We start from the raw sequence: 23,499 nt of genomic DNA, 5'->3' as shown, positions 1-23,499 counted from the left end.
TTTCTGTGTCCCCTCTCTGAGCCTTATATCCTTCTTTTTTCTTCTGTAATTTGCTACTCTGTATTTTGAGAATGCGTGAAGAGTAAATCTAACTCTGTCAGGGGAAGAGAGGAATTCCTTTTGGAAGACATCAGTCTTCCTTTAGAAGACTGAAGAAAGTCCAGTTGCCTTTGAAAAGCACCTTTGGGACAACCACGACCTGGATGATTGAGGATCTCCATAGATTTTTAGAAGACAAGTGCAAACCTTGTATGAGTGTCATTCCAGAGTGTAGGTTTGATTCTTTTCTCCTTGAAATGCTAGCAATCTCTATGCAGGCCAGGGGTCTGTATTGTTTTTAAGCAGGTGGGAATGACCAAGGCTGTATGAAGGAATACACACCCCACCACCACCTTAGGGCTCACCCACTTCATTTAGATACATCATGAATACATTTGATCGAGAGGTACAGTCTATGTATGTGTGTGTGTGTACGTGCGTGTTTATTCGGAAGAATGAAATCAAAATTTTATTTTAGCCTTTGCACACAAGGGCAGGAATATCACCGAAACAGTGGAACCACAGTCAATCCATTTCCATAAAACACATCGATGTCCCTTTCGTACAGGTAGTCCTTGAATTACAACCATTTGTTTAGTGACTATTTGAAGTTGCAACAGCACTAAAAACAGTGACTTACATTCTCACACTTACGATCATGGCAGCATCCTCGTGTTCGCATGATCAAAATTTAGGCCCTTACCAACTTGCATGTATTTATGACAGTTGCAGTATCCCACTATTTCTGACCTTCCCAGCCAGCTTCCAACAAGCAAAGTCAATGGGGGGGGGGAGGGGGAGAGAAGGATTCACTGAACAACTGCAATAATTTGCTTCACAACTGTGGCAAAAAATTGTGGTTGGAAGTCAAGGACTACCTGTATTCTTCCATAATGCTAATTGGACTTCCTTTTTGTAATGGTGAATAGGAGTGCAAACCTTGGAGGGGTGGGGGGAATCAAGATATTAGCATTAAACACTCTTTCCCCAGAGGGAATAGAGTGGGGTTTCTTGGTATTTTCTTTCATAAATACATATAAATGTATTTGCCATGTATTGACCTATTTGGACATTAAAGCATGGTTCTAGAGCACCCCAGTTTGTCAGCTACAAATAAGAACAATAAATGGGGGGCAAATATTTTAGTTCGCTCATATCCAATATTATACCCCGTGTGTTGCCTCTAAGATCAGTGTTTCTCAACCTTGGCAACTAAGCTCTGTGGACTTCAACTCCCAAAATTCACTAGCTGGCAGTTGCTGGCTGAGGAATTCTGGGAGTTGTAGTCCACATAATGTGACCATTATTTTCAATGGTTTCTGGCCAAAAACACCCATTGCAGAAAACAGATTCGCTTAACAACCATTACAAAAAAAAGATTATGAAATAGGGTGCGGTCACATGATGACCTACTTAATGACCACAACCACATATGACCGTAATTCTGAGCTCAAATATGGTTATAAGTCAAGGGCTACCTGATAATTCTGTCACAGAGGGCCTTTGTGTATGTGTGTACGTGTAAATGCTCATGTATGGACCACTGATTAGAAAGGTGTATACCGTTTCCCTATTCTTACCTATTTTCCCTCTCCTATTATACCAGCAGCAGGTGTAAACTTTATTTGGCTTTATCATCCAGTGCTATCTATAACTGTGATGTCCCTCAAAAGACTGAATCATTGAAGGGGCAGGCTACTGTTTATTGTTCTATGTTTCTGCATCTATGGCTGCTGTCTCCTTTTGTGACTGATTGCTGGTGGTGGCTTGGCTGAATCTGTGGAACTGGCAGAAAATGGACTCCAGGCATTGTAAAAGTAGTCAGGCTAACTGATGCAAATTGTTCTCCAGTTCATACATGGGGGAATGACTCCGATTAAGGACTAGCCAGTTTGATCATGTTCAGTGAGTGGGAGTAACTGGTAGGAGAGTGGTGAACTAAGACACTATCAACTTTCCTTCATCCCCTGGCACTGAATATCAGCACAATGGTATGACCAGAGTTGGAACTGATGGCAAAAGCATGTAATTTATTCTGTTAATAGCTAGAAGTGGATTACATGCAATTGCATGTAAACCTGGAGTTACATACAATTGCAAATTCCTAAACTTTATGTTGGGCTGACCTATAGAATGCTCTAAATATAAGCATTTGCTTATATTTAATGCCTAATGGAATACACATGATCCCTAATCTGTCCTTTTACTGAGCAGCAGCTCATGAAAGCAGATGCCTTCTAATGTTTGTTAATCGTTCCCATGGCTTCCCAATGAAAGGAACTGCCCAAATCTAAAAGTAATCACTATATTATAGTTCCATAACTCTTTAGGAGAGATTACTGAAATGAGACCCAGAATGGGACTTATTTGGAAATGTAATCTGAGCAAGGATGCACTCCTGTAATGTTGGTTACCCTCTTGCTTGGAATCATTCAGAGTCTTCGGGATGTTAGGAAGGCCAGTATAGGTGTAAATTTCAATCCATTATTATTACTATTTTTGGAGGTGTGTGGAAGAGAGACATAGAGATGCTCAATAGTTGTGCTATGTGCACCTGTAGAGAAATAAATGTGAGGATTGGCTCTAGCGAGCTAACTCCACCATGTTCTCTTTAAGCTCATTTATAACCGCCCTTTTTCTCCTCGGCTTCTGCCTCTGTTTCTCCATCCCCCTCCTCAACCCCTGCCCATCCCTACAGCCCCACTGGGAGCAGCCGCTACGCCTCCTCGGCTGAGCTGAGCCAGGGTAGTTCGCAGCTGAGTGACGAATTTGACCCCGATGACGTCAGCCTGGATGAGCGGGACGGAGACTCCTACCACTCTTGCCACAGCTCCGTGAGCTATCACAAGGACTCCCCGCACTGGGACGAAGAAGAGGATGACTTCTACCTGGAGGAGGATGAGTTCAATGAAGAGTACAGCGAGAACGAACAGTACTCCCCCGAGGACAAGGCGCCCGACGCTGACGATGAATCTTACCCCAAGGAGGCTTCTCTGCAGCAGCAAGAGCCGCAGCCGAAGGCCCCACAGGTCCAGCCATCCACGCTATTTGCTCTATCCCAGCAGAAGCCGCCCCAGCAGGCCCAACAGCAGCAGCTCCAGCAGAAGCCATCCCAACAGGCCCAAGCCCAGCCTCCGCCACAGAAACCACCGCAACAGGCCCAACAACAGGTGCCACCAGTGCAACAGAGGCAGCAGCAGCCCTTGCAGCAAAAAATGCCTCCTCAGGGGCAGCAGAAGCAGCTACCCCAGCAGCCGCAACAGCCCCAGCAGCCCCAGTTGCCCCCAGTGCAGCAGCAGCAGAAGCAGCAGCAGCAGGTGCCCCCGAGGTTGCAACAGCAGGTCCAGAAAGAGGAGAAGGTGGACGAGGTTCCAACTGTCCTGCAGGAGGAAAAACCAGCAGAAGAGACCCCGGTTGTGGAGGAGACCCCCCAGGAAGTGCCCCCCAAGACAGAAGAGAAGTAAGAGATTCTTTATGGTAAAAGTTAGAGTTTCCTTATCTGACTAGGTCAATCTCGGTCCTGCTGTGGGGCAGCTTTGAGCCTAAGAGAACCATTGCTCTTTGTGGATCCCTTTGGCAACAGGAACGTACATCCACCATGCTACATTCGGCCTCAGGGAGCCAGAAACACCGTTTTAATCGCTCACAGTGTCCCTGGCATAGGATCATAACATGGAATTGTGGGAGATTAAAATGAAAATAAAGCTAGTCCCAGGGTTTTGAAAGGAGTAGGGGAACGCCCTCCCTGTACACTTCTTCCATTCCACTCATACTATGTCATTTTATGGTCTGCCTCAGTTGTCACCTCTCTCAAAAATTTAGGAATGGGGTCATCCAACCACGGTAGATAGGTGGACATTTAGATGATCTCCCCTCTGTCCCCCCCCCAAAGTACTTCCTCAGTTTATAATTAAATTACTGCCACAAGATGTGGTGATGGCTACTAGTTTAGATAGTTTTAATTGATTGATTCATTCATTTGTATTACTAAATCCCATAGGACTCCTGATAATTGGCAGTGTTGTCAAATAAAATTTCCACAGTAAATAATTCATAAAGCACCCATGGTAAGTACTCAATAATATATACATAAAACATCCACAGTAGAGATAAATCAATTAAAATGTAAGTAACAGACAAACCCTAATATATCTCAGCAATATATTCAGCAGCAAACAATCGGTGTATGCAATAAATGATCTTCAAAAGAACTCAGTTTTGATCATCCTGAGTGAAATCAAGGTGGGATCAGGCCTGATCATATGTGTATATGCACATACAAAGGAACAGTGCTTCATTTGCATAGTTCTGACTGACACCTTGACATTTTTTACCCTTTCCCAGACACAGTTGGAACATATTTGAGATTTGCTCAAGTTTTAGCATGCAATTTGCAGTTTTAGCATGCAATTCCTCCTTTTCACTGCTATTGCAAGCTAAGTCGATATCTTCAATGTGTTATGTACTATGACTTCAAGATCATTCTCTTGATTAGTGATGGCTATCTCAGACCCCATCCATGGATATGTGAAGGTAGGAGGTTTTGGCCTGGTGTGCATCAAGTTATCTTTCCTTAAACTAAACCACATTTGGCATTTGACTAACCCAGTTTAAAGAGATCTGAAGTTCATCAGAATATTTTGGTTTTTACCAAGCAAAGTAATTCCTTATGTTCCACAAATTGGCCAGCTTATTGCTTACCTCAATTTAAATTCCGGATGGGGAGTGCTATTTAAATTTCCCATAGTTCACTGGAACAACATTATATTGGGGACAATATGACAAATAAAATTGTGGATCCTTAAATCCAGTTACCATTCAGTTGCTAAGTGCCAGGAGTAAGTGATGCTGGGATTAATACAATAATGTGATGTTCTACAATCTTTGAATTTCGCAGTGGCCTACATTTATCTACCCTAACATATAATCTGTAGCATAAAACTTGCCAAAACACAGATCTACTTCTAAAAACTTCAAGATGCATCTGCTCCCTCTAATTTTTTAAATTAGTTCCGAAACATTGCATAGCCTTTCTAAACCTTCTCCAACCAGGAACTCTGCAGATGTGTCTATAACTTTAGACTCAGAATAAATTAATTTCATAATTCAGAATAAATTAATTTCATAATTCAGAATAAATTAATTTCATAATTCAGAATAAATTAATTTCATAATTAAAAGTGGACAGAGAACATTGAGGTCCTGCTTTTAATCTATGTGGATAGTGTAGAGTCTGAATCTAACAATTAGCTTGCAGTCCCCAAGCTTTTTAGCTCATTGACTCCTTCATGAAGTTTAAGATTGTTTATCAACCCCAAACTTTTATTATATGAAAATAATTTAATAAATATTACTTTAAATAATAGTACCATGAATAGTATTGACTTCATAAAAGTAGGCAACATTTAAAATAGGAAAAATATAAGATATACTTTTATTACTGAAATTGTTGATGTCTACCTCATCTTCAGGACTAGGGTCTTCAGGACTAGCTCTACAGAGAGCTCAAAAGATTAATAGACCCCAATCATCCATCATTTCAATTATTTCTATAATTTTTCAACCATCTACTGATCCCCAGACACTTATTGGCCTTTTGAATACTTACATCAACCCTTTGGGAGTGGGTGGGTGGGGGTATCAATGTTGACCACTTTGAAGATCCTGATTTAGAGGGAAACACCTTTCTGCTGGCTGACCTCCCTTGAACAATATTCTGTGGGTTCTTAAATACAACCTGAAGTTATTTCATGACATGGAACTAGAGAGTTACTAAAAAAAACAGGGTGAAATTATTTAACAGAAAGCAGTTTGATAGAGCTTTTTCCTGTAAAGTCTCAGCCAAAGATCAGTTGCCAGACTTTGCACTTGACCTCTGCCTTCTGGTTACAGGGAGAAAGAAGAAGTTGAAGTGGTCGACCCCAAAGCACGAGCAAAAGCCAACTGGTTACGGGCGTTCAATAAAGTCTGCTTGCAACTCCAAGAGGCAGGTATCCCTTCTGAAATCATGGACAGACGTGGGACAGCTTTGAGAAACGTGATTTGTTTGATATACGGACAAGAGTTTTCTGTACAGATAGTCCTTGACTATATGCCGCCCTTCTCCGGAGACTCAGGGCGGCTTACAATGCGTTAAGCAATAGCCTTCATACTTTTGTATATTTATACAAAGTCAGCTTATTGCCCCCACAAACTGGGTCCTCATTTCACCTACCTTAGAAAGGATGGAAGGCTGAGTCAACCTTGAGCCTTGGAGATATTCGAACCAGCAGTAAATTGCAGGCAGCTGTGTTAATAACAGGGTGCATTTAGAAAGCATTCAAATGTCTATTACAATGTCATTTAAAAAGTGACTTACAACTGATCCTCCAACTTACAACCGTTGTAGCATCTCCACAGTCATGTGATCAAGATCTGAGCGCTTGGCAACCGGCATGTATTTATGACAGTTGCAGCTGCCTGGGTTCATTGCAACCTTCTCAGCCAACAAGCAAAGACAATGAGGAAGCCAGATTCACTTAATGACCAATGATTTGCTTAATAACTACAGTGATTCGCTTAACAGCTGTGGCAAAAAGGTTATAAAATTGGGCACAAATCACTTAGCAACCACCTTGCTTATCAACAGAAATTCTGGTCCCAATTGTGGTTGTAAGTCCAGGCCTACATAGGCTACTCTCCATCCTGAACGTTATTTCTAGTGAAAAAGGTACAATCTAAGTTTAAATCAATCAATTGGGGAAAAACCCCATCTTTTTTCTGTCCCTCTCCCTATTGAACATCCTTCAGATAAAACCTCTTCCAATTGTTTTTTTTTCCTGAGGTTCTCTATGGCTTTTGCCATTTTGAATTATCTGGTTTGTTTTTAAAACAGAACAGATATATTAAGAATCCTCCAGTAAAGTAAAATAAAAAGTAAAAAGATTCTTATAGACAACAAATACTGTAGTAGCAGTTTGCTTCGGTCCATTTTTATTTCAAGCACACATTATCAATAACACATCAAAAGAAACCCAGTGATCAGTAATGCAAAAAGTTACATAGATGCTTGGTAGCATGATTCTTTTTGTATGGTGTATATTAATAATGGACCTCAAATTTAATTAGATTTATGCTTCAGTCGCGATTATTTTTAGTATGCTTTCAGAGTCTCAGGTGGATCAGGCATACTTCAGTAAAATATCGCACAAAAAGACTCTTCATGGAAAATATATTATAATCCATCTGTATATCATTGCAGCTTCATCAATGTCCATACATAATATGGTGAATGACAATAGCACTAGCAATAGGACTTAGATTTATATACCGCTTCATAGTGTTGAGCACATTGTAAGCCACCCTGAGTCTTCGGAGAAGGGCGGCATATAAATCAAATTTAAAAAAAAAAATAGTGCTTCACAGCCCTCTCTAGGCGGTTTACAGAGTCAGCGTATTGCCCCCAACAATCTGGGTCCTCATTTTACCCACTTCGGAAGGATGGAAGGCTGAGTCAACCTTGAGCCGGTGAGAATTGAACAGCCGAACTGCAGCCAGCAATCAGCAGAAGTAGCCTGCAGTACCGCATTCTAACCACTGCACCACCACTATGTAGAACAGTGTTTTTTACCTCAAGAAATGTATGGATGTCAGTTGGCTGGGGAATTCTGGGAGTTGAAGTCCACACATCTTAAAGTTGCTGAGGTTGAGAAGCACTGAGGCAGAGGAAGTGAAGAACTGGAAATCCCTAGTTAATTAATTAATTTCAAAATTAATTTTAGAAATTCTTTTAATTTAACAGAACTGAGAGATATTGGATTAAGAGAATAAAATAAAGGAACAGGTAAAAGAAAATCTCTCTTTTCTGAAAGCCAGTGATACATAATATTAGGTATGCAAATCATATATTTATTACCATAATCATGCGTATCTCCTCCAAAATACATGCCATTGTGTTGAATGGGACTCACTCCCAGATATATGTGTAGATTTGCGGCTTCAATGTGACCTTAGTTATATGGATTTCCCATAACTGGGAAGAAATCTGCATTTTGAAAATTATGCTTCAACCTGTACATACCATATTTATTATATTTATTAGGAAGTGTGCTACCAGATGTCTGTTTTTTTGACTCTCATAGTCCCACATGGCTCTCATGTGGCAAATAACAAAGTTAATTCATGGGGGTATCTCTGCAATTTTCTTGGCAGTAATACAGACATTATTTGCTACTAGGAGTTTTTTTTAAAAAAAAAACTAGCTTAAATTCTTGTCATTTTTGGTACAAATTAGGCTTGACCTGGCATAGCCTTTCCAAGCTCTGCTCAGGCCGGCTGAGTGCAGCCACTTACTACAGATGGGAGTATAATGGACTTCTGCAAATTGGTGTCCATTGTGATGGAAAATATTGAAATTGCAGCTGTTAGAGAACAGCTGCTGGGTTTCCTGTGGAATCACCAGAAATATGAATGAGAAAGCAAACGGACAACACTTTTGAAAGGACAATGATCAGAAATTCTACATTTATTCTGCACTCAGAGTAAAAGTAGAAGATTCTTGCCATCCTCCAGCTTCTGCACAGTGATTTGAACACCCTTAGCCAATGGAACAAGGCAAGTGTGGATCAGAGAGTATTCCATGCAAACATGCCTCAGACTGCTTCCTCTTCAGGAGAAACAGATGGGATTGTTGAAGAAAGAAGAGGACAGATGTAATCCTGCAAAAATATAGCAGTAGAAGCTGGTTGGAGTGAAGCAATGTGTCTCCAACCATGTAGAACTTGGCCATAGCTGATCGGCGTAAGCAGGCCCCATTTAATACATCTGGCCTGTTTATGTGGTAGAGCATTTTGATCCAAAACTACTACTACTACTACTACTACTACTACTACTACTACTACTATTACTACTGATAGCAACAACTGTCAATCCTGAAGTTGGCTGAACTTGTGGCCATTTTCTTTTTTGTAGTTTCTAGGGAGATTTCTTTTCTCACTGCTTCAGGGCTGACACAGCCTGGAGTGAAGGGCTGTGAAGTTGTAGAGATTAGCTGGGGTGTGGTAGCCTAAATAAAATTCTTTCCCCTGGGAATCAAGGACGTTTGTGCAGGTGTTTGCAGGGTGGAGACTGAGGTCATCTAGCAACTGGCTTTTATGCTGATTGGACCATGTGACTGAGACTCTGGGGGGAAGTGATGAATTTTTACTTTTAATTGGGGGGGGGACCGGTGCCAACTTAGAGTTGGTTTTCCACCAGGAGTATGCTAATTAGATATGTCCTAATAAAAATGTTCTTTGAGGAACTTGTTTGCCTCGGAGTTCTTATTGAACAGGATGTGTTACTTAGAACCTTGACAACAACAAGACACATTGGTTCGCAAAAAAGACTTGTGGACCAGAATCTTTGGTTGCAACAAGTCACAGCAGAGCTAAATTCATCATTTTCTGTTTTTCAGGCTCGAGGCGAAGGCGAATCAAAATCTCTCTGGTTTAAAGGCGGGTGAGTTCCAGTCCTGGAGAATGGGGTGAAATGGAAACATTCTTCGGATGACTTGTAGATTGCCGTTTTCGAAGGTTCTGTCCTAATTTCAGGTTGTTCCCAACATTTCCCCCATCCAAGTAGGTACTAAAGAACATCGCTAGAGGTTTTCAAGAAGAGATTAGACAACCATTTGTCTAGGAAATGGTCTAGGAAATAAGCAGGGGGTTGGACTAGAAGACCTCCAAGGTTCCTTCCAGCCCTATGATTCTATCTTCCATGACTTTACTTCCATGTTGAGAAGCAGCCTCTCAGTTCCCCTTCCCAAATTTATGCACTTCCTTTCTGATTCACTACTGGTGGAGACAAGAAGGATTAATAGATCTTTTGTATTATTAAAGAGAAAAAAAAGTGCCCTCCCCCAAAAAGCCACAGCAACCATGTCTCATCTGCACATTCAGGTGGCAGATAGCTGTAAAATGTGATCTCGCTCTGCAAAGATTTTGCAGAACATACGGTAACAATTGTTTTTGACAGTTAGGGTATTAGAATGGTTTCCATTTAATCAGATCTATTATGCAGATCTCCTTATTTGACAGTATTTCATAGATGACATTACTGTAATGCTTAGTACTTATTACAAGAATTGACATCCAGCAGTTAAAGATTACATTAAATCTAACAGATGGCACTCAATAACAGTTAGCTCTTGGCAGGATTTGACAAATGCAAAAGCATTTAGTACGATTTATGGCCATACATTTAGCAAGATTTTTATATTTTCCTTTTGAAGTTAAAATGGCAGGGTTTCAATAGTAGAAGACAGATTTCAAAAAACTGTAATTGTTCAAAATCCTGAGCAGTAAAATTTAATTTTCTGATACCTTCAATTTGGGCACAATGCATTTTAAACATTGAAAAGAAATTAAAAATTAAACTCTAATTAAAAGAATATGATTGAATTGGGCATGAAGTATTGTGAATATGTATAAAACTATGTAGGGTATAGAAAAGGAATATTTTTCCTTCTCCCATGACCAATGATACTGTTGTTTGATAATCAATAGACAATAGAATTCCTTTTTCACATCCTCCATCAATAATTTGAGGGTCTACCAATCACAGAGGGTAATAGCCTCTGACTTAAGCTGTTTTCGAAAGATCCTTGGACCAAATCATGGATAAATAATTACCCTGTTGAGTCATAAACTGCCAGATGAAGAAATGCTGCACTTATAGGAAAACTCCAGCCAGAGAACCTGGGACCACCCAAGACGTATCTAATTGTTGTCCATTATTTGAATCGTGACGCTGGACTAGATAGCCCTTGGTCTAATTAGCATGCTGCTCTTATGTTCTGACAGATGGGGAGGGAGGGTAATCTCTTTTTATTCCTGCTGATAAAATGTGTCCTATTCGACGTCCCAGAGTTGATCCTTACAGCCCTCATCCCCAAACAAAATCCCCAAAATTCAGATCATAGGAAGCTTTGTATTTAGGATATCAATACAGTCTATACATAGATGTACGCACATATATACCTCTTGAAAGAATAGATTCACATCTCACTCAACTGTAGCATTCACTGTCAAACTTCTGACTACTAAAGTAGCTATGTGCCAGTCCAGATCTGACCTCCAAAATGGGGAAAGCTTCTCTGAAAGATGACATCATGATTTCTGCTTTGGAACAAAAGTATTTGAACTGAGATTCCCCATGCTCGATAATTGCAAGTCAATATTTTTTACAGTAGACCTTGTCCGTCCAAAGTTATTTTGGAAAAGGGCACAATTCTCCTGTCTTTGGCAAGTTGTGCAAGGTTTTGTACTCTTGAATTTTGGTTTGACAAGACATAGCCATGATGTAAAAGAAAGGGATGCTGGAGCCTTGGAAAATGATGTTGCCCTCTATTTAATTTAATTTAATTAATTCAATTTATATGCCGCCCCTCTCCGAAGACTGTTTAAGTGTCTCTAAAATCAGCCATTGTATTACCACATTCCCATAAGGAAGTCCATCATCTGGCAAGGGACAAACTCAGAATTCTCTCCTCCCACCCCATCCTCTTCCAACTATAGAATAAACATGGCAATGCTCAGCCTTGTGCATGTGCCTATCCAAATATTTCCACTGCCTTATCTTTTGATGCCTCCCCTTCCTCTCCCTTCTCTGCTTCCCTATCCTAACCTTGTTTCAAATTTCCTCCACCCTTCACCTGTCCTCTTGTATGATCTGACTGTTTTTGTCTCTTCTCCAGGCCTGGTGGCGGGTTGATCATAATTGATAGTATGCCTGACATTCGCAAAAGAAAACCCATACCCCTAGTTAGCGATTTGGTGAGGTTTCTTCTTCTAACATCTTTCTTTTCTCTCTCTCTCTCTCTCTCTCTCCAGCAGCTGCTGGCTTTATCTGCTCTGGAACAGCAGGAATTCCACTAAATGTGTCTCTGGAGCCAGCTAATGGAAGGATGAATGTGACCTCATAGATTGAAGTCCTTGAATTCAGTATTTTGTAATTTGAGATCTGGTGTAATCTTTGGCTGAGGCAGTGAATTGAAAAAAAATGCCCTGGCGCAAATTCTCTTGAAACCGTAAATGTCTTAAGTAGCCTCATTTGGCCGATTGATTGTTTGATTTCATTGGTGTCCCATTTCCCACATTGAGAGAGGAGAGCGATGGGAAGGAAGACAGGGGTTGACTACATTGGTAAGATCTCTCTCTTTATATAGAGCAGGGGTCAGCAACCCGTGGCTCTGGAGCCGCATGTGGCTCTTTCATCCCTCCGCTGCAGCTCCCTGTCACCGGTCAGCACCACAATTTTGAGAGGAGCTTCCGGTTGGGGGGATAAAGGACGGCACGACACGTGACTCTATGGCAAGGGGCAGGTTTTCTGGTCGGCTTCACCATTGATAGGGCTTTCGGTTAGGACAGATTGAGGAAAAAGGACGCTGCGCTAGGAGGAGACTCTATGGTAGGGGAACCGGACTTCTGGTCAGCTCCAGAATTTAACAGGCTTCTGATTAGGACCTTTGTGGCTCTTTGAATGTTTAAGGTTGCTGACCCCTGATATAGAGAGATGGATACACTTATTCGTTTGCAAGAAAACACCATATCAGCCATCCCAAGCCTGGTGCCTTCCAAAGCCCTTTGTGAGATATTGGGCTGGAATCAAGAATATATTTGAACTAGTAAGACTATAGTCCCAACAGCACCTGCTGCTTCAAAATTGAATCTAGCAGCAACAACATAGCCTTTGGCTAAATTCTATTTGGAATACAATAATTTAATATAGATGACGTTTCTTAACCTTGGTAATGTTATGATAGGTGTACCAAATCCCAGAATTGAACTCTCAGAATTCCCCAGCCAGCATGGGGATATATTTAATAGTTATTAACAGATATTTAATAGATATTAACATATCTTAAATCCCACATACAGTATTTTAAATTTGCTAAGATTGATTGAGGTTTCTTCAAGTCTTCAAATCCAGATTGGCTGCTACATAGGCACAGTCATATTGCAGCAATACAAAAATTGCATTGGCTTTTTTTTTTTTTTTGCTTCCTATCAAGGCTACTGCTCTTGGATTTTCTGAAATCTCCCATCCAAGTACTAACCAGGTCCAACCCTGCTTAATTTCCCAATTAGATTAAATCAACCAGATGTTGCCTCTCATGGTGGAATGGGACAACTCATTGCAGCCAACTCGCCATGGCCAACTCGCTGTGGGACAATTCAACAATTCAATTTAATTATTTAAAATAATTTTAAAATATTTTAATTTTTGTCATTCACATTTCATTTTGTCCCTCCTTTGGTATCCTTTCTTTAATGATTCTATTCCACTATTTCTTCGATATTAGTGTAACTCGGTGGTGAGTTGTCTCGCAGCAAGTTGGCCATGGTGAATTGTCCTGTGGTGAGTTGGCCATGGTAGGCTGGCCACAGCAAGTTGGCCATGGCGAGTTGGCCAAAGCGAGATCCCTTCTTCAATCTTGCAGTGGAAATGTATCTCTAGCAACTGCATTGCACCAGTTCTCAAATTATAATGAAGAATAATTTTTAATACCTTCAAAATTCAAAGGCCTAGAAAAAACCAGTAAATAACAATTGCTGCCACAATTTTCGGGATGATCCCCTTTCTGCCCTAAAATGTAGCTCATAACAACACCTGAAAACAGTATTGGCAGGGAAGGAAAAATCACATCCTCCATTACTCTGGCTCCAGCGTGCGCCGCATCTTATTCAGTTGCCTCTGCTTTGCTTCGCTAATAAAGCTTGTTTTGTTTCTCTTCCATCTTCTGCTTGCTGATGCTGTTGTGGGTGCATTCTCTCTCAGGGGAGCCGCAGTAAAGTTTCTGCGCTGCATTAACAGCATGCCCGACATTAAGGCTGGACGTAAATCTCTTCCGCTAGTGATCAGCGATCTGGTGAGAACAAGGTGAAAGGGAGAACACCCCACCCCCAGGATTCCTCCTCCCCTGAACCCAGGATCCCAATAACAACCAGTTGCAAATGCCTGATTTAACAAATGCTGTACAAAATCCTTATCCAACATGGAACACCAAATGTCTTCCTGCATTTTAATTTTCCAATTTTGTCTCTTCCTCCTAACACCACACTCCCAAACCTCACTATTCCCAAGATACAACCCTTCCTGTTGTGCGAGGTCTACCCTTCAACATGTTTTTGACCCACCGCATTTCTTGCACTTTTCCTTGTATGCTTCCCTTATTGACAGATTCCCTAACCATCAGCCTTTCGGAGAAGGCATAGTTCAGTGAGAACTTACCTTTGAAGGAGAGTCTTCAGGTAAATTGTCTCAGCAGGACTGGTGAACTAAAATTTTAGAGTAGAGAATATTGGGAAGATATATTTGTGAGCCAAAAGCAACCATACTTCAGTGGTAGATAAATGAACTGGGTTAGGCCCCCAGCATCTCCAGAAAGAAGAGAGGATAATAGTGTCCCTTGCAGGAAGTTTTGTGAGATCACTCAATTCTAAGATGTGTAAACAAGTAATTTGTGTAGAATGCAGCACCTAAAATCTTTCTGCCTAGTTGCTATCCTTTGCTAACTTCTGTACTCAAGAAATTCTGGGGACTACAGTCTTGTGTACAGTATATTAAAATTTCTATGTCACAAAGCATTCGAAGTTTGCAAATCCTGAAAGTTCTCATCAAGAAGTTGATAAAAACTATTATTAGAGTGACTAATTCAGTGGGGAAAAGTTATTGGAATGTCGGTCTGTGACATCCAGGGCTTCCTAATGTTTCCTTGAGCAACTTCCTTGAGTTTTGTTGGAAATTATTGCTTTAAATTTATACTAAATTTATATATGTGATTGTGAAGAGCTCCAAAGTTCTTCAGATCCCAAAACTTCATAGTTGGAGAATAATCAGAGTGATCAAATGTCATCAGGGAACCTTGGAATTATATCTAAGTATAAACAGAAAGCCTGATCAGTCCTAAGCAGAACTACAGTTCCCAAGACTTATTATCTGAGGCCTCTAAAAGATACTAGAAAGCCTAGATGGGATGCTTCACAAGTCACAATGCAAAGTACAGGAATTGTAGTTTTATAGAAAAAACATATTAAAAAAAATTAAATTAGTTTCAAGTAGGTTTTAACTTAAAAGTTTAGGAAACCTTGAAAGCTAAGTTCTGGTATGATATAAATCGCCATCACCTACAGGTTTGATTCCCTTCACCCCTGCACCTTTGCTTGCCTGTCTCTTACTAACTTCCTGCTTGCAACCTCTGGGTTTTATTGTCCTTCCTTTGTCTGTCTTCTGCCTGGGCTTCTGCTCCTTCTCTTTGATAATGCAGCTTCTTTTGTGTCTTTTGCAATAGAGGGAGGGGGGGGGATGCTGAAGCCAGTGTCTTATTTACAAGTACCAAACTTTGGCGTGTAGGTTGGAATAGCACTTTGAACAGCCAATGGATTATAGATAGATTTACATATTATAGATATACTTTTGACATGAAGAAATATATTATGGCATAATAGGCATTATTTATTATCCTCTGGGAATTTGATAAGTTTGTAGGAATTGTTTTGCCACCAAGTCACTAAGGGGCACAGTAAAAGAGTGCTGATGTTGGTGAGTGGAAAAGGTGGGGTAGGATTAAGTGGGAATATGGACATGAAGTCTAAAACCAAGTTAAAACCTCATAGGGTTCTCCTCAACATGATGACCTTCAAATGTGTTGAAACTTCTGAAGTCTCACCACATTTGGAGAAGCCAAGATTGGAGAAAGTGGATTTTAATAGATATTAGAATGGAATGGAAACTTGTGGATTTAAGGCTTTTTTTGAATTCCAAGTCACACCATTTCAATGGACTCCATTGGCTGAAGCCGATGAGAGATAAACCATTAGGAATTCTCTAGACACACAAACCAGAACTACTGGCCCCCTATCTCTGAAATAGGAAAAGAATTAGGAGTCTCCCAAATCTTTAAAGGATCTTGTGCCATTTTGCTTATCATAGGGAAGGTCTGGAAGAAAGAAAGTCTAATTTTTGTTTTGCATCATATTAACTTCTTTCCTCTCTTCTTGTGCTTTTTCATCCTCCAATACTTTACAGGCTATGGTGAGTATTCCTTTTTTAATATTTATTCTTTGTAAATGCATTCTCAATTCATACATCTACTAAAATTTAGGGATGATTGCTAGTTTGGATTCTCCTAGTTTGCTAGTCTGGATTCAAAATTCAGGCTTTTTTTTAATATAAAATATAGGGTTTTGTTTACAAATATTCTATTTGTCTCTAAAGCAAATAGCAATTATGAAGATACAACTGGATCATTCATGAAAAAGAATGTGTACAGTCTGTATTACTTTGATTTAATTATTCTTTATGTTTCTTCCCACAGTCCTTAGTTCAGTCCAGGAAAGCTGGTATTACATCAGCACTTGCATCAAGCACTTTAAACAATGAAGAGCTAGTAAGTATCACAACTGCCTTTTAATTATTTACTTAAAACATTTAGGAAATGGATATCCTGAGCATTTGCTTAACAGCTCTGGTTGACTTATAGAAGTACAATAAAATTGTGTTAGAAACAAGAAATATAAAACACCAAACAATAAACATTAAATCCGTAATGCAAAACAGCTCAACATTAAAAGGCCTGGGTGAATACATATTAGACCCCTCCTAAATTATAATAAGGAGTGGTCTTGCTTCAATTCCTGAGAACAATGCTTTTTCATCATATGGATCATTCCACAAAGAAAGCACAATGATCCATTGAAGTCAAACAGAACCAGGGCAGGACATGAAACAGCTGCCATACTGATCTATTGGACAGAAAAAGTAAAGGAAATTTCAAGCAGTGGGGAAAGACAGTGTCAGAAAGCAAGAGGAGTGATATCAGCAGGTTGTGGCCCCTGTTGTGTATACAGTGCTCTGCCCTCTATTAGCAAGTGGTCCCCAAAAGATTAGCCTGAGAGAAGCTTGACTCTAAGAGAAAAAAATGTTACCTAGCCTTTTTTCTGATTATAGAACATGTGTCAAGGAAGTATGGTTATAAAAGAGGACTCTTGCTAGAACATACCATATTTTTTGGCGTATGAGATGCACCTTTTCCCACCCTAAAAGGGGGTGAAAATTTAGGTGCGTCTTATACACCGAATGTAGCCCCGCCCACCCACTGGCCCCCATCCTTTGGCCTCTGCCTCCCAGAGGTTACCTCCTTGCAGCAAGTAGCAAGAAGAAACAGCTTTTTTCAGCTTCAGCACAGCCTAATTAGCACAAGTTGATTGGATCGGCCTCCCGACTCTCAGCTGTTTTGCTCTCAGCTGTTTTGTGCAGGGCTCTGCTGCTTGCTGCAAAGAGATAAATTGCTGGAGCAGATTTTTTTTTTCCTTGTGCTAATCAAGCTATGCTGAAAACGAAAATGAAAGTAAAGCAGGCTGTTTGCTGTTTGCTGCAATGAGGCAAAATTGCTGGGAAACAGAGGCAGATTTATTTTTCTTGTTTTCCTCACCAAAAAAGGTAGGTGCGTCTAATAGTCCGGTGCGTCTTATACTCTGAAAAATACAGTAGGTCTGTTCCCCACTGTTGAGTTGAAAAGATAAGAATGGATAGCCAAATCTTGAAGTCAAGATTTTGACTCTTGGACAGTCAAAAAAAGAGAGGAAATGTTACTTTCACATCAGAACCCCTAAGGATGAATGAAGGCTGCCTCATTTATGGGCTGGGGACAAGAGGAAGACAACACCTTGGGGCAGGGGTGAAATGCTCCCGGTTCGGACCGGCTCGGGCGAGTAGGTAGCGATGATGGCCGGTGGTTCGGAGAACCGGTAGCAATGGCCACTGGAGGCTCTGCCTACCCGCCCCATTCCCTGGACTCGGGGAATGCACCATTCCCGGACTCCTACTGCTCACCTTTCTCCCGCGGCTGGCTGTCAGCGAAGGCAAGTGCCCGAAAGGTACCGGAGTTGCTCACTCTCCTTCTTGAATGAGCCGCTCTGGTCCACGCGCCGGCTGCGCAAATGCATATCCAACCTGCCACTGAATTAAATAAAGTGTGCACTTGCGCAGCCGGTGCGTGGACCAGAGCGGCTTATTCAAGAAGGAGAGTGAGCGACTCCGCTACCTTTCGGGCACTTGCCTTCCCTGACAGCCAGCCGCGGGAGAAAGGTGAGCACTAGGAGTCCGGGAATGGTGCATTCCCCGACTCCGGGGAATGGGGCAGGTGGGCGGAGCCGTGTGGCGAAGGGCGAGCAGGCAGCGGCTCTGCAGCAAGGCTGGAGTTGAGGAATGGTGCATTTCCCGGACTCCTACTGCTCACCTTTCTCCCGCGGCTGGCTGTCAGGGAAGGCAAACGCCCAAAAGGTACCAGAGTTGCTCACTCTCCTTCTTGAATGAGCCGCTCTGGTCCACGTGCCGGCTGCGCAAGCGCACATCCAATCTGCCGCTGAATGAAATAAACTGTGCCTTGCGCAGCCGGCGCGTGGACCAGAGCGGCTCATTCAAGAAGGAGAGTGAGCAACTCCGGTACCTTTCGGGTGCTTGCCTGCCCTGACAGCTGTGGGAGAATGGTGAGCAGTAGGAGTCCGGGGAATGGGGAGGGTGGGCGGAGCCGCAGGAGAAAGAAATTTAAAAAGTTTTCCTACCAGGTTCTGTGGGCGTGGCTTGGTGGAAGGGGGTTTTGTGACAGAGTGGGCGTGGCTGTGAGTGACATCGAGTTGGCCACGCCCACTCAGTCATAGGACGCCCCCACCAAGCCACGCCCACAGAACCGGTAGGGAAAAATTTTAGATTTCGCCCCTGCCTTGGGGACAAGCAGCAAAAAAAAGATGTTGCCAGGGCAAACACAGAAAGGCCCATAATATTTAGCCACTATTGACAAAAAATAGTGATAGCTGAGTCATTTGCCTTTCTTGTTCCAACCTGTATACTCTCTATTTTTTCCCCCACAGAAAAACCATGTTTACAAGAAGACCCTCCAAGCCTTAATCTATCCCATCTCTTGCACAACCCCCCATAATTTTGAGGTGTGGACTGCCACCACTCCCACCTATTGTTACGAGTGTGAGGGCCTGCTCTGGGGCATTGCACGCCAAGGAATGCGGTGTACTGAGTGTGGAGTGAAATGCCATGAAAAGTGCCAAGACCTGCTCAATGCCGACTGCTTGCAAAGTGAGGATCCCCTTGCATGGTGGATTTGGGGACAGGAGGAAAAGGGTGTTGTTTGAAACCAAAATTGGGGGAAGAAATATCAGTTCTGTATGCTATGCTGACGGTAATTTATTGTTGTTGTTTGGTCACTAAATCATGTCCAACTCTTTACAATACAATAGCAATAGCACTTACACTTATATACCACTTTACGGTGCTTTACAGTCCTCTCTAAGCAGTTTTATAGAGTCAGCATATTGCCCCCAACAATCTGGGTCCTCATTTTACCCACCTTGGAAAGATGAAAAGCTGAGTCAACCTTGAGCTGGTGAGATTTGAACTGCTGAACTGCTGGCAACAGGCAGTCAGCAGACGTAGCCTGCAGTACTGCATTCTAACCACTGCGCCACCACGGCTGTAGCATGCCAGATTCCACTGTCCTCCCCTGTCTCCCAGAGTCTGCCCAAATCCATGTTCATCGTGTCGATGATACTATCTAACCATCTCATCCTCTGCCGTCCCATTCTCCTTTTGCCTTTAGTCTTTCCCAATATCAGGGTCTTTGCCCATGAGTCCTCTCTTCTCATTTAGTGTCCAAAGTATCTTGAGGTTCAGCTTCAGCATCTCTCCTTCCAAAGAACAGTCAGGATTTCTTTAGGGTTGACTGATTTGATCTCCTTGCAGTCCAAGGGACTTTCAAGAGTCTTCTCCAGCACAACAATTTGAAAGCAGCTGATGATGGTAATATTTTGCATCAAAAATGCAAAGGATCTGTAAGCTCTAGTAATAAAAGTCAAGGAACCCAATGAAAAATGGGACTAAAATCTAAAGAAAGCCAAATTAATGAGCATAGACACACCAACCAGCCTTAGTACTAATAGTGAAGATATTGAAGTGATAGATAGCTCCCACCTCTTAGGATCAACCATCAAGAGTAAAAGGACAAGCAGTAAGAAATATGCCACGACTGACTTGGAAGAGGTGTTCAGATGGTACAATATGTATACCTACAAAGATCAGAATAGGGCAGATAATAGTGTTCACTTGACACAACAGAGAAACGAAAGTTGGACTTTGAGTAAACAGGATAGAAAGAGTATTGATGCTTTGGTGTTGGGAAAAGAAAACTTCTGAGAATACAGAGAACAGCCAAGGAAATAAACAAATGGATCATCAAACAAATCAACCCAGAGTTCTCACTGACCAGGCTCAATTTATTGTACTTCAGACATACAGTACGTAAATATCCAGCTCTCTAGAGGTTTGAATGTTGGGAAAGATGGAAGGAAAGGGATGAAGATAACCAGTAGCAAGCTAGATAGACATAGTTACAATGGTGATGGATGTACTATGGGAAGACCTAAAGAACCAGGTTAGGGTCAGATCATCATGGAGAAAATCTATCTACGTAGTCACTAAAAGCCAACACCAATTTGATGGCATACAACAATCACTATAAGGAAGATGAAGACAGAGCACTAATAGAGTCAGAAATGAAATCTTCAAATTAAAATCAAATTGAAATGCATTACATAGTTATTTAGTTGCTGCATGCAGTTATTTATTTTCCCTCATGTTAAATGATACAATTCATTATCAAAATGAATTAAAGAAATGGAATTCCTCATATACAGATAGACAACATATGACATTTCCGATGCTCTGAACTTCAACGCCTAGCAAGCGGGGCCAGTAGTGAGAAATTCTCGGAGTATAGTTCAGTTGTAGGAATGTCTAGAGCAGGGATGTGAAACTCAAGGCCCATGGGTCATATTCGACCCACGGAGTGCTTAGATCTGGCCCGCGGGTCCAGCCTGGAAACAGCGAAGGACCGGCCTGCGGTGCCTCTGTCAGTGCAAACGGATCTTGGGAGGGCCACGGGTGGTCCTCCCAGGCTGTTTTCAGCTGCGATAGCCTCCTGCAGCCCTCTGCCAGCAAAAATGGAGCAGTGTGGGGGAGGGGGGCACTCGCAGTCCTCCTGAGCTCCATTTTCACTGGCAGAGGATTGCAGAAGGCCATCGTGGCCGAAAACAAAACTCAGGAGCCCATTTTCACTGGCAGAGCGCTCGAGCCACCACAGGCATAACCAACATGAGTGACGTCAAGATGGCCATGTCCCCCCTAGCCCCTCCAAGGTCAAACACAACCCTGATGCAGCCCTCAATAAAATTAAGTTTGACACCCCTGATTTAGAGTCTTACAGTTTGCCTACCCATGCTGTTATCAACAGAGATAACAAACAATAATGATAGTAACCACAATTATTGCATGTGAGATTATCAATGCTATATTTCTTCTGGTGCACAGGGGCAGCAGAGAAGAGTTCTAAACATGGGGCAGAAGATCGCACGCAGAATATTATTATGGTGCTGAAAGACCGTATGAAAATCCGGGAGCGGAATAAACCAGAAATCTTCGAGTTAATCCAGGAGATCTTTGCGGTGTCTAAGACCACCCATACCCAGCAGATGAAGGCAGTCAAGCAGAGCGTTCTGGATGGCACTTCAAAATGGTCGGCCAAGATCAGCATCACAGGTACCATGCCAATAACTTTCTGAACTTAGAATAACTTTATTGTCATTTTAAATGTACACTCAATGGCATACATTAAAATGAAATTTTGCTGCATACAGCTCTCAAAGGGTCACCACATCCAATATACACTACATAAACATGGCCAATTTTTTTTTTGCATATAACCCCATACCCACATATATTCTGGATTTCTTCTATGCAAGGGTATATGTAAGAACAGACCAGTCTATTAAGTTTTGTTTTGCTCCGATTCTCATTCTGCCAACCTTTTTTTTTTTTTGCACCCATTTCTTCATCTATGTGATGTTCTCTTTATTTTCTTCAGTTTTTGAAGTGCATGCCTTTTAATGTGTTATTTTCGAAACATTATTTGATGCACTTTTAATGTATTCATCTATAAAAATAATTTTCTCTTTTATACTACCCTTGCGTAGATTTTTTCCCCACCAGTATTTGAATTTAGGTGAGCACTTTCTTTCTTCCCCATGGACTTTTTTTGTATGCTTTTTGTTGGGTATTCATAAAAGTGTATTATAAATGCCAAAAAAAGGAGACAATTCAAAAAAACAAGAATACTAAAGGACAATTGTCCTTGAATTAATTTGTAAGTTTAAGATCAATTTGAGCAAATGTCTCCCCATCTCTGGAGACACTTATGGACTGTGGAGACATCCATGTTTAATTTATTTTGAGGAGGATCAAGACCTAAAAGCATATAAAGCTGTTTTTCCCTGTTCACATTTTGGGATGGAAGGGATCTGTTATTTTTAGAGGAGTACTCAATAATGCTTCAGCTGCCTGAAGTTCTTGGTTCTCAGTTTAAACTGAAAGGTAGCATATGAATCAAACCAATAAATTAAGGCTAGCCATCTTTCACACAAGCGCCAGTGTGGTTAAGGCAGAAGACTAGAAACCAGGAGACTGAGTTCTAGTTCTACCTTTTGCATGAAGCCAGCTAAATGACTTTAGGATAGGCATACAGTCCTGTGAGGCAATGGGAAACCACTTTTGAAATCTTGCCAAAAATACTTCAGGGACTACGATAGTTTAGGCAGTTAGCCGGATCTGAAGGCATACATTTAAAAAAAATATTTCACAAATTGGCAAATGCATTGTTTTTATTCTAATCAACCTAGAAAAGAAAAATAAATGTTAAACTCTTTTTATGCCTATTATCTAACCCTAACTTTTTTTTCCATTTATTTTCTTTGTTCATGTGTTGCTTTTGTTGTTTTATTTTTGTGTGTGTGTGTGTGTGTTCTGGTATATGTCTATCTTTCCACCTAATCAACATGGTACTTGTGTGTGGCTTATGTATTTGTAGTTGTTTGTGCACAAGGCCTGCAGGCGAAGGATAAAACGGGCTCCAGTGACCCCTATGTAACCGTCCAGGTTGGAAAGACCAAAAAGAGAACAAAAACCATTTATGGAAATTTGAACCCCGTCTGGGAGGAAAACTTCCACTTGTAAGTGAATCATAAAGCATCTGCCTCTAAGGCATTTGGATGGGAATGCTACAGGACCTCCTTAACTGACATACAAATTCACACCAGTAGGCTAAGAGGTGGATCTGATATCCTTTAGCAGCAGCAGAATGTGACTAAAGAGGTACAAGATGTTCAGCAATGTTCTACTTTCCATTCCAAACATTGTTCTGATGTAATGGTAGGTTGGAAAGACTGAGAGAGACTGGGAAGAGACACTGGCAAGGGAATAGTCAAATAAGAGAAAGCATAGCCCGTAACTGGATAGTGGGTGGAGGAAGAAGAGACCTATCCCTAGTTTCTTAGGATGAAAGAAGACAGCGAGGGGGATCGTTTTTTCAGGCTTGTAAGA

The 23,499-nt window shown here is 41.4% G+C and overlaps 1 protein-coding gene across 1 annotated transcript in view; it reads left to right on the top strand.

The window, feature by feature from the left end:
• UNC13A (unc-13 homolog A) overlaps positions 1-23,499 on the top strand; it is a 112,876-nt gene that overhangs the window by 25,428 nt on the left and 63,949 nt on the right. Inside the window, 9 exon segments of the mRNA XM_070936436.1 lie at positions 2,738-3,398; positions 5,975-6,025; positions 9,473-9,516; positions 11,753-11,831; positions 16,087-16,092; positions 16,376-16,447; positions 18,930-19,149; positions 21,436-21,663; positions 22,988-23,129. Of these exon segments, the coding sequence (XP_070792537.1) occupies positions 2,738-3,398; positions 5,975-6,025; positions 9,473-9,516; positions 11,753-11,831; positions 16,087-16,092; positions 16,376-16,447; positions 18,930-19,149; positions 21,436-21,663; positions 22,988-23,129 (1,503 nt within the window).

This window comes from Pituophis catenifer, unplaced genomic scaffold, assembly GCF_029215685.1.
Source record: "Pituophis catenifer annectens isolate HBS135680 unplaced genomic scaffold, rPitCat1.0.hap2 SCAF_1, whole genome shotgun sequence".
In the NCBI taxonomy this organism is placed as follows: Eukaryota; Metazoa; Chordata; class Lepidosauria; order Squamata; family Colubridae; genus Pituophis; species Pituophis catenifer.
This window is presented reverse-complemented; position numbering and strand designations above follow the sequence as displayed.